Source organism: Myotis brandtii, unplaced genomic scaffold, assembly GCF_000412655.1.
Source record: "Myotis brandtii unplaced genomic scaffold, ASM41265v1 scaffold395, whole genome shotgun sequence".
Taxonomy (NCBI): Eukaryota; Metazoa; Chordata; class Mammalia; order Chiroptera; family Vespertilionidae; genus Myotis; species Myotis brandtii.
Window position 1 is genome coordinate 3,339,052 of NW_005365155.1, and position 12,343 is coordinate 3,351,394.

General features: G+C 43.7%; 1 protein-coding gene across 1 annotated transcript in view; it reads left to right on the top strand.

Moving 5' to 3' along the window:
• TULP4 (tubby like protein 4) overlaps positions 1-12,343 on the top strand; it is a 142,594-nt gene that overhangs the window by 49,119 nt on the left and 81,132 nt on the right. Inside the window, exon 2 of the mRNA XM_005872899.2 lies at positions 601-2,796. Coding sequence (XP_005872961.1) covers positions 2,545-2,796 — 252 coding nt within the window. The 5' untranslated portion in view covers positions 601-2,544. The remainder of the gene's footprint in view (positions 1-600; positions 2,797-12,343) is intronic.

Here is a 12,343-nt window from a genome sequence, read left to right on the forward strand (position 1 = left end):
GCTGTTTTTGTGGATGGGATGTGGTTTGGACTGAAGGTAGTAGGAAGAAGAGAATGGATTTGCTGGACTTCATTGCTATTAGACAGTTTAAAAGTTGAGAAAACAGCTGTGCTTTGCTCTGTGACCTACCCCAAATCAGGGATGGAGGGGTTTTAAACACCTTTGCTGCCTTCTGTCTTCGGGGAACATCTTTTACTGATTGGGGGCGGGGGGCACAAATCACATAACTGGCCTGAGCCTCTTCAGTCTCCTTTTGGATGTTGCCTGCTTAATCAGAATGACGGCCTCTGGAGGGGTCCTCTTGCATAATCCGGAGTCTTAGAAAGGAGGGCAGAGTGGGAGACAGAGGCAGTGATTTCATTCTGGTCTGCCCAGCTACTGGCCAATTTAATAACCGGTAATGGCAAAGACTTACGTTGTACATTGTCTCTAAGTTGGTGGGATGTTCCTTTTTGCTCTTTGAATTTTACCATCACTAGCTCCATTTGGTACATGTAAGTGTAAAGATGGGTCTCCAATTTCAGTTACAGCGATTATTCTGTTAGAAGCTTTATTCTTCAGCATTTTAACACTTTTTTTATATCCTATTTTGTTTTACAGATTTGTAAGACTCCAGGGCCTTCATGCTGTGATTAATCAGATGGTTCCTGAAATGACTGGGAAAACAGACACTTTACGGGCCAGTTGAAGAGTGTATGTCGGTGTATATTTAAAACCTTTCTATGCACACACACGCACACACACACACACGAGAAGACAGGCTCATTCTGGTGCACACTTGAAGCATTTTACAACTGATGAAAATTAATCTAAGAATCAGATGGAGCAACTTGACACCACTGGGCTCAGGGGCCCGGGGAGAAAAATGCATCACTAACGGCCAGTTTTCCATATGGTCTTCACGGGTAAAGAACGTTTGCAAAAAGAAGAAAAAAAAAACTTGCACAGATCAAGCTTCAAAAATACCTCTCCAGTTGAAATAAGGAGCTAAGTGAGACGGTGCCCAAGGGAGAAGTGTGATTTCAAGCATTGCCGGTGGGATCAAGCAGTGTTTTTTGCACTTTATTTTTCAGTGGATTTAATGATTTGGACAGAGACTGTAAAATTCTGGACTGACAAGTTTCTTTACTGTGAGCTTGTGACTGGAGGAAAGCCAGTTCAGGTTTGATGGGACAAGTTTGAACAATGAACTGGTTCCTTTGCCTTTTTCAGTTGACTATACTCGAGAAACTTTAATTTATTATTTCCCTTTCCTTTTCTGTATCTACAGGATAATATCTTAGGTAGCATTTGAAACCGATAAATAAATATCAAGGAACATCCAAGCAAAGCTTCTTTTCCTTGGACTGTACGTGTGGCATCTGGAAACATTCTCTGAATGTGAACAGAAAAGGGCCCATCAGCAAAACGAGGTAACTCCTTAGGGACACTGGGGAAGAACCCGACCCTTGCCTGTGTTTTTGTTCTCTTCTCTTCTGTGGAGTTCACGAAGACTTGTGCATATAAGAGGAGGATTACTTGATGGACTTAAATCTGAGATTCTTCCTTTTTCTTCCAAGATGAAAAAATGTGTGATTTTTAGGAGCAGAAAGGGGAGAAGTTAGACTGGGGGGAGGAAGGAGACAGGCAAAAGAAGCAATCTGCAGCGAGGCTTCGTTTTGTCAGCAAGAGGATTTAGGACTCACCTGAGGCAAACACTTGGACCAACGCTCTGGCTCTGTGGCGTGAAGGGGCTTCCTCTCGCCCCCTCTCTGGCATGAGGGCTGCGTGGGCTGTGCGGGCAGTCAGATAGAGCCCCGCTCTCGGGGGCAGCACAGGGACCTGCCAGGACACCGCTGGGGCTCTGAACCCCGGCAGAGAACCTTTTCTTCCTACACTTGGACTGCTGTCTGCACAAACTGGTCGTTCTGCACGGTGTGTGTGCCTTTTTCCCCTTTATGCAATCTTTTTCAGCTTTAGCAGCAGAAATTTGTCTAGTTGAGAAAACATGCCAGAGGGTGGCTTCAGAAAGAGGAGGATCCCCTGTGCTTTGTTTCTGCGTCTGAACTTTTGAAGAAAAAATTCCAGCTCGAGGGATTCTTAAAGCCTTAAGTTACTTGAAATCTATGTATTTGCAACCCTTGGTCTCTGGAATCATATTACACTAAACTGGAATCTCAGGCGGAATCAGAATAACCAAGTTGAGTAAACAGAAGGAAACTCAGTTTCTTGATCACTACATATTAATGATGCTCTTTCTCCAAAGGGTCAGCCCACTCTTCCTCTAAGGACTTGAAAATAAAAATGGACCCCACATTTTTTTAAGCATCACCTTTTCTTAGCAGACTGCCATCATCTTTTATAGAGGAATTTTTTCACTATGCATTTGGTGGATCTTTATAAAATACTGACCTTCTAATTAGATCCAGGTCAATCTTAACTAAAGGAGACCGGAGAAGCCAAGCCAGCCAACCACAAAAATAGAATTAATCAATGAGAGGAATTGGGTTAGCTTTTTCAGCACTCAGCATTGCTCTTTAAGTACAAGAGTCCACTGAGAGAAGTATGTATGCAGCGGTGGAGCAGGGGCCTGTGCTCTGCAGCGACTCGAACATCCTCTGCCTGTCCTGGAAGGGGCGCGTCCCCAAGAGCGAGAAGGAGAAGCCTGTGTGCAGGAGGCGCTACTATGAGGAGGGCTGGCTGGCCACGGGCAACGGCCGGGGCGTCGTGGGCGTGACCTTCACCTCCAGCCACTGCCGCCGGGACAGGAACACGCCACAGAGAATTAACTTCAACCTGCGGGGCCACAACAGCGAGGTGAGTGGCTTTCCTTTCACAGTTTGGTCACTTCTAGAGGTATTTTTGAGCCACCCCCACCCACTGGCTCAAAACTCACTTTTCTTCAGTTTCTTATATTTGCTGCCAAGTGAGACTTTTTGCAAAGTGAATTCTGTCGCCAGTGTTTTGGTGGGAAAGTGTTAGGGCAGACACAGTGCCCATTGCTTAGTTACCTTATCTTCACCTCCTTCCACCACAATGAGCAAACCCCTTGTCCCACCCACACGCCCTGCAAGCTCCCTGCAAGCTCCGGGGTGGAGCTCATGGAGGTCCTGACTCCGCCCCCTGGCCATGGGACAGAACCCAGGTGTGATAGCTCCAGGCATCTGCTGACGTCACAACTGAACAACTTGGGACTGTTTTTCTCCTAGAGAACAATTTCTTATACATATTTTCACTGCCATGCAAGTTAGTCATGGTTAATACTGACTCTTTATTTAATAGGATTTCCTTAGGACAGTGGTTCTCAACCTTCCTAATGCCGCGACCCTTTAATACAGTTCCTCATGTTGTGGTGACCCCCAATTTCATTGCTACAAATTGAACATAATTAAAGCATAGTGATTAATCACAAAAACAATATGTAATTATATATGTGTTTTCCGATGGTCTTAGGCGACCCCTATGAAAGGGTCGTTCGACCCCCCAAAGGGGTCGTGACCCACAGATTGAGAACCACTGCCTTAGGAGCAGATAGGCAGTCATGCGTGTTTGGTGGAAATGGTTTCATTATAGGGACACATCACTATAGGAATGGTCTTACCTGCGTTCTAGGATTTGGTTACCTCTCTCTGAGAAGCTTTTCCTTACCCCCAAGCCCCCTTTACTCCCCACCCCCCACTTGCCCCTACTGAGCTCTGAGCAGCCTTCTGTGGTGGTGCTGGTAATGATAGTTATCTGCTGTGTGGGTCAGTAAACTTACTGGAAGATTGTCTGTTCTTGTGGTCTTAACTTCCTCACCTCCCACTCTTTAAAATGTCATTTATTTTAATTGCCTTTAACTTGTTAACCCACTTCAGTGTGGCTTTTCCCCACCTCTCTAACTGAAAAGGTCATATTCCCAGTGACCTCACATTGCTAAACCCATAGGTCACTTTATTGCAGTTAGTAGCATTCAGTGGAGTGGAAATGTCACTTTCTTGCTTTCTAGGACACCGCCCTCTTCTGGGTTTCCTCTACCTTCATGTCCTCTACTTTTCACCCGTCCTTGCTGGCTTTGGCTGTCTTCACCTTATCTTTAAGTTTAAGTGTTGGAGGGCCCCAGGCATGCATCTTTTTCTAGATGATCTCTCTTAGTTGGCTTTAAACCCACCTATATGCGGGTGACTCCCAAATTTATATTCCCCATCTATCTTCACCCTCAATTGCAGACTCCATTCTTCAATTTGGTATGTGAGATACAAAATTGGACATTAGTTACTAGACCATCTCAAAATATAGGTCTCTCATGAGAACTTGTTTTTCTGCTGCCCCTTCAGCCACCAGCCCTGTTCCAACCCCCTCTCCGCCCATCTTCTTCCCAGGACCAGCCCACAAACACTTACTACTACTAGTTTTCTTATCATGGCTATTTAGAATCCAGTCCCCTAGCCCAAGAAGCTTTTGCTCTGTACTGTTCTCCAATGCCTCTCCAAACCCTTCACTGTCCAAAACACACAGTCACTCATAACTGTTTCTGGGCTCATTATGCTTCGCCTTTTTTGAAGCAGTGTATCACAGAAGGAAAAATACACAGACATGAATTGAAATCCCAGGTCTGCCATCTTTGTGATCAGCTCTATACCTTGGATAAGTTCTATAACATCTCTGAAAGTCAGGGATAATAAAACAAAGCTGTAGAGAGTTGTTATGACAGTTAAACAAAATAGCGGACAAAAAGCACATAGAAAATTGTGGCCATATAGCATGTAGCAACTGTTAGCTGCAGCAGCAACATTATTTCCATGCATCCTACATATCCTTCTTCTGACAGATAGGTCAGCTGGGCAGAAAGAGCTCCTTCTTCATGGTGCGGGGTGTGCAGGAGGCAGCCAAACAATGATTCTCTCCCATCATTGATGTTTCTATCTCCCTTCCTCTCTGAAATTAATAACAAATATATATTTAAAAAGAGATTTTTTTAAGGTTCTTAAAGGCATTAAAAGTAAATTTATTCATGGTTCTATTCCCAGTCAGGGCACATGCCAGAGTTTCGGGCTCGATCCCCAATATGTGGTGTTCTGTCTCTCCCTCTCCCTTCCTCTCTCTGAAATCAATAAAAACATATTTTTAAAATAGATTTATTTTCCCTAAACAAAACAAAAATATTAATCCTATATAATAAAAGGCTAATATGCAAATTGACTGAACGGCTGAACGACTGGTCGCTATGATGCACACTGACCACCATGTAGCAGATGCTCAACACAGGACCTGCCCCCTGGTGGTCAATGCGCTCCCACAGGGGGAGCGCCGCTTAGCCAGAAGCCAGGCTCATGGCTGGCGAGCGCAGCGGCCATGGAAGGAGCCTCTCACGCCTCCACAGCAGCGCTAAGGATGTTCGACTGCTGGCTTAAGCCTGCTCCCCACAGTCCCTGGCAGTCAGACATCCCCCGAGGGCTCCTGAACTGCGAGAGGGCGCAGGCTGGGCTGAGGGACTCTCCCCCCCGCCTCCCCCGAAATGCATGAATTTTGTGCACCAGGCCTCTAGTAGAATTATATTTTATTTAGAAAATAGAATTTGTCAAAATAATGGCATTGTTCATTTTTTTCTTCAGCAATTTGTTTTACTTTTTTTTCTCCTAATAGAAATAAATGATCATGTCTGAAAGTAACTTAGATACTGGAAAACACTGTCTTTGGGGTGTATTTTTGCTAGAGAGGAAGAGAGAAGGATGTGGGCACAAGGCAGTAATTTTTTTGGTAACAGCCTCCTAGGGAAGCGGCTTCAAGCTGCATCATGTCAAAATGAGAATGAAGGAGGTTATTACTGAAGTCCTGGGCAAATAAATATTTTCCTAACTCTAGCATCTGTTCATGTTTTATTAATAGGTGTGCCTATGGATTCTTGAGCAGACTGCTTGGGTTTGAGCTGAGTCCCTTTCTGTATGACTTGGGACGAATTACGTATTTTTGTGCTTTGGTTACATTATCTGTACAGGAACATAACATCTACCTCCTAACTTGCTTGTGGTGACTGAAAGACACAGTCCATCGAAAATGCACATCAAAGAGCTCATTATATCTTAGTTCTTTTTAATTATTACTAGACTCTCTGCCATCCTTGGGTTTTTTGCCCATCTGCATTTCCTTTTTCCCCCTAATCCTCACCTGAGGATATTTTTCCCATTGATTTTTAGACAGAGTGGGAGGGAAGGAAGAGTGGGAGTAGGGAGAGAACAGAGACAGAGAGAGACAGAGACAGACATCGAAGTGAGAGAGAGACACATGGATTGATTGCCTCCCACATGGGCCCTGACAAGGGCGGGATTGAACCCGTCATGGTGGTATGTGTCCTTGACCGGGAATTGAACCCATTACCCTTGGGTCTGCAGGCCAACACTCTCACCGAGCTGCATTTTCTTTTGGGTTTTGAAACAGTGGAGCCATGGCGTCTCTGCTGAGAAATAGCCTGATGGTTGCAAAATATAGGAATGGAATGTGAGGCAGGAGGCAGGTGAGCGGTTAGAAGCAGGGTTCGGGGTGTCCACGCTGGGAAGGAGGCCGAGCTTGTGCCACTAGTTTTATTACAGGTTTGGGATTCTGGGACACTGGGTACCTCATCTGTGTCACCTCCATAGCTGCAAGGCATTCATCCTGCCTACTTCCATCCTAGTCTACAGCAGTACCTGGCCTCAGGTGTGCATGGAGCCACCTAGTCATCCTTCCACAGAGAGGCTGTTGGGCATAGTGCAGAAATGGGTCCCTAGTGCGCTGCGCAAGGGGGTATCCTATTCTAATTGGAGGTTTTTGTCTAAAGTTGATTGAAGTTATCTTTCTGGGATATGGTCTGGGAAGGGGTAGGGCGGGTGGGAAGGGAGCCAGAACAGGAGAATCTGTGCTGTGCAGCAGTTTGCTATTTCTCATTGGGTCCACCCACATGCTTGACTCTGAACTTCCAAAACAAACACGCCTGTGAGTTTTGCCCAGCATTTACCGCTGGATGTTTTCATTGTACCTTCTGGCAACCTACATTTGGTTTCTCTTCCTCATTGTTGCTGTTTTATGGAATTCTTACTGGCATTTGTGTTTTTTTTCCACTTGGCCTAGATAGATTTGGTCTACTAAAATACAGAGGAAATTGTCTTTATCCTAAGGAACTTTCTTTATCCTGAAATAATCTTCCTGTTCAAGTTTACTTCCTACCTTTTTTCTTCTCCCTGTATACAGTCTCCACAACAGTGTGCAAAGCAAAAACCAATGCTGTCTGTCTTATCTCTACTCTTCTCTTTCTTTGCTTCTTAAATTTTTAGAGTTTAAGCAAGTATTTGTTCATCAGATCTTTAAAATAGAAAATAACCTTGGAAATAGCATCATTGTCAGCAAGGTATATTTTGTAAACTCAGTAGCAGAAATAAATGCTTAGTGGTTTCGTTTATAAGGTAACATAAGTTGATGTTTAGACTTGGGAAGTATATTTTATTCAAACAATTTAAAAACAGAAGTTTAACATGTTAAAAACTTGTCTCCATTTACTTGATATTTTCACAATTTTAGTTTTTAATTTTTCTTCTTTTCAGGAAAGTTCTACAGGTGACTAATTAGGAAATTACTTAAATAACATGACCAAAGACCTCTCTCTCATTTAGTAGCTATGGCCAAAGATCATGAAAATCCATTGTTAGGTGAAGTAAGGATTGGGTGGAAGTGTGACTTGATCTTTACAGATTCATTCCAGCGACTTAAAATATGGTAATGAATTCATACTGGAAACCATGTTTTGTATTAGTCTCCCCACCATACCCCCCACCCCTAGCTTATGCTCTGCTCTTTCACTTGTATAATGGGATTTCCTTCATGTCTGAAGAATTGAGGATTTAATTATTTAAAATAAAATTCATTCTCAGCTGGTATGACATTTATTAGGAACATTTGGCCCTGTTGTTGAGCAGCTATCTTATTTTTTTTATGTGAAAAAGGGCCAATTAAATTTTTAAAGAAATGACGCAGAGCCAGATGTTCTCTTGAGGTAGCCCATGCACCTTTTGTAATGATCGAGTACAAAACAATTCTGTTACCACATAACAGTCCACGGTTATCATAGATTTAGCTTACTCTAGAAGGAATTGCCAAGACTTTCATGAAATTCACTTAAGTTCCAAGGATTTATAATAACTACTATAATAACTACTCTAAATGGAGGGTTTCTTTTCAGAATAGATTTATGCCTGGTAAGTCAACTTTTCATACTTTTTCCTAGTGAAGATGAATTGTGACAATTATTTTACTGTTGACATTTTTAAAAAGAATAAAACCTATGGAAGATATTCTACTCTAAGTTTTCATTCAGCTCATTTGAAAAAAATATTAAGCATTTTCTGTGTGTTAGCTACCATACCAAGTGATGTTGTTATAGGGGTGAACACAGATTTTATTGATTATGATATATATAGTTAAAAGTACAGAAATATTACTTATATTGGCTTAAGCAATTAGTCAAAGGAATGCATTGGCTCATGGCACTAAAAGCATCCAGGGATCTCAGGCTTGAGTCATTTCTTGACCAGTTGGGACCTGGTGTCTCCATCTCTCCGCTTCTATGCGGGCTTTGTCGACGGCTCACTCAGCGTGGGTGCCCTGGAGGACCCCAGGCTACTAGCCTCCCCGTCCTCCTTTCAGTGGAAAAGAGACTTTGCTTCTCCAACAAAAGTGGCGTGCTTGACTCTTAATATGTGGAATTAGTCGTGTGCCCAAACCTGAACCAGTCACTGTGGCCAAAGGGAAGCAAAGCTCTGATTGGCAAGCCTGAGCCAGGGCTAGCAGGAGTCATCCCTTTTCTGTCATGGAGGCTAAGAGCAGGGAATGGTGTTTCCCTGGGGGAAAAATCAAGGCTCTACCCTAGACACGGAGTCAATGGAGTCAAAACTTACCACTGCCTCAACCTCTCCTTCATAGCCAGCAGCCACTGGAGGAAGATGGGATTCCAACAGCAGTGACACTGAGGGTGCTGGTGCTGTGGTGGAGAAAATTCCGGCTGAAGTGGGAGCACCAGCAGGAGCACTTTGTGCGATTCTTAGTTTGAAGTGTGACAAATAATAATAAAAAGTGGACACTTAAAATACACGTTTAAAGTAAACATAATTTGGTGAAGGAACATGGCAATTAGCCTTATTTTGGACCTTTTCTCAGGCAGTAAACCTGCTGAGTCAACACCTGTCGGCTCTGTTTGGGCCAGGACTGTGCTGGAAGAGAACGGCCTGACTGTGAACTGCTCGGAGGCCGCAGCGGCTGGGCAGTGACATCTCCCCTCCATCTCCCCAGGAGGGTTAACATTCTACATTTCTGTACAATAGGAGCAGGTTCGATATTGTGACATTGAGTCAGCCTCCTTATGTTGCACCTTCTGTGGGGGGAAAAGAGCTGAGCAGGCTGCAAGGTGAAGTCTGTACAGGGACCCGAATCACTGCCCCAAGGCAGAGCCAGGGCCACGGAGGAACTAGAGATGGAAGAGGGACTTTGGGTGTGGAGGGGAGATCACAGAACAGTCCTGAACAGTGTGGCTTTTGAGGTGGGCTTTGATTATGACGAAGGCTCCTCCTGACTGCAGCACTGCCTTGCTCCCTCTACGAGCTCCCCTCATGGGAGTCCCTGAGGACTGCTTTGCTTGTGTAGGTGGTAAGCACTCCTGGGTGGGCGAGGGCCATGCTCACCTGTGGGGACTGTCGTGAGAGGCATCTCAGAGCTCAGGGAGCATTCCTCTAGGGGCCAAGTGAGCGTAGTTGAGGAGGATCTGCTCCTGAGCATCGAATGAAGCCCAACGCGAGGACAGAAGCAGGAGTCTGGTCTGACCTAGACCTCGGGGCCCTGTCCTCTGTGGTGCCCCCAGCCCCGTGACGTTGAAACTACAGTGGCCACCAGTAGGCGTATTCAGAGATCTGTAACTTCATTTGGTGGAATCTTTGTAATTTGGTGACTAGTGAAAATGCATTTTTCTGGGTAAGTTTGTCAGAATTGTTTTGTATTTATTTAGCCTCTAGATTCAACAAACCTCAATCAGTAATGTAAATGTTCAACTTATAGGGCCACTTTTAACTATTGAGTACAAATCATGTTTACTGAACTGAGTCCTCATTAAGGTAGTTTTATTTTCTTAAGTTTGTTACTGAGTGAGTGTCCTCCCACACCTGCTACTGTGGGTGCAGCCCTCCTGTGTGTGTGCGCATTAGGGAGGAGCCGGAGCAGGGTGGGTACATGCACACACACAGTCGGGGGTTTATTCCTCTTAGAGGAAGGAGGTGGTTTCACGGAGGAGCCTGGGGCTGTTCCCCAGCTGTCCACCACACCTGACCTGGCCCTGTGCTCTCTCTGACCCTGCTTCTCTCCTACGTCACCACGATAAGTGGTGTCAGATTTGGGGACTCTGCTTAGCCCTTCCTTTTCCCTGAAGTGCCCTGACCATTTGGACCGATGGGACCTCCCTCTTTTGCACTCGGTGACTCTGCGGTCACTCATCGCTCATTGCTTGGACCGCTTGCTGGGCATAGAACTCATTGCCTTCTTTTATTTCCAGGGATGCATGCACACCGTGCTTCCCTGGCTTATGCTATTTGAGTTACAGCCTTGGGGCCTGCTGAGCTGCTAGATTAAAAATCTCCATATTTTTTCCCAGAAGGATTGGCAAAATGATGAATACCGCATTTCTTAAAAGAATTCTGGAGTCTAGAATTTCTAGATCATGTGAAGTCTTAATTTCTTTGTGGCTAATTAAGGGATATAAAGTCATATATTACAGCTTTACTTTATATGTCTTCATTTAATAATTGGGTTGAAATTTAGTAATATCAATTTGTCATCTATATAGACTGATATTGCTTCTTCAATTTTGGGGATTTAGTAAATTTTTCTATGTTGTATTCATCATATTTTCTCCACCCATTAAAATATTGGGTTTAAATAACAAAGAAAAGGCAAATAGGGTTGTTTTTCCTTTCAATATTCTTTGGTATTTGTGTCTACTTAATTTTCCTGATAAATTTTACTATCACTTTTTACTCCTAATAACCAAGGTTTCAGAGAGCAGATTCTAGCTGATGCAAAAATAAATAAAATCGGGTCCCAAATAAGGTTGAGCCAGCTAGAAATCTTCACATGGGATTGATGCTGATCTACGGCGTGTGGTCTGTCTGCTCCCAGACCTCCTGGCTCCAGTAATACTGATGCTTCTCCCATCCCCACCGCCTGTGGCTCTGCCAATAGTTTTCCACTGAGAGTTTGATAATGCTTCAAACCTACATAGTAACTTGGCACATGTCTCTACTGCTACATTTAGTGTTCCAGATAGAACCTTCAGGCATCTCTCCATTTGTCTTTATCTCCCATTAGGCTTTTATAATTTTCTTTAGATTGCTTAAATCCTACTTTAAGTTAATGCCCCCAAATTACTCTTACTGCAGATGTGATTGCTGTACACTTTCATTTGTGGGCCCTGTAGCTATCTATGTATAATTAATTGAAAAATTTGAAGCCATTGAACAATAAACGTTCAACATATATGTTAATACTCTGAAACTTGAAAGCAGCACGCTTAGTGAAGTTTGTCATGTGTTCTCTTCTCTCCTCCACCTGAAAATACATTTCCACCCTCCAGCTCCGTGTTTCCAGCTTCTTTACTAAGTTCAGGCATCTCTTAACTGGGTGCCGTTTGTGGAGTGACAGATAACGAGAATGTTATACTGCTGGATTCCTCATTAGTTGACAGGTTTAAAAGTTGTCTTTAAATTTTAGATCTCTGAGATCATTCTTAAAATTCCTATAAGCACTAAATTTTTTCCCCCTGGAGATTGAAACAATGTTGAATTCTCTAATAATAAGACTCTTCTAAATAAAGCCTCTGTCTCTGAGATTCTCTGAACGGTTTCATTTTATAATGGCACTTCATCCTCTGAATTAGCCAGTGGTTGCTGTGGAAATTGGCTCTAGAATCTTCAGGAAGCTCCTTCATTGACCCAGGAGCCACAGTGTCCCTAGCCCAAGGGTCTGTTGGGATTCTGCACCACTGCTGTTTGCTAAGGAGCACCTCTGGGATTTGGGGGTAATTATATAACCACTATGCCTTAGCGATTTGACTAGAGGTTATTATATATTTATTTCTCCCAGTATTTACCTGAGGATATGTTTCTATTGATTTCTAGAGAGAAAGGGAGGGAGAGAGGGAGAGAGAGAGAGAGAGAGAGAGAGAGAGAAACATTGATGTAAAAGAGAAACATTGATCAGTTCCCCTCATGCTCACCCTGACTGAAGATTGAACCTGCAACCTAGGTTACATGCCATGACCTGGAATGGAACCCACAACCTTTTTTTAAAAAATAAATCTTTATTGTTCAGATTA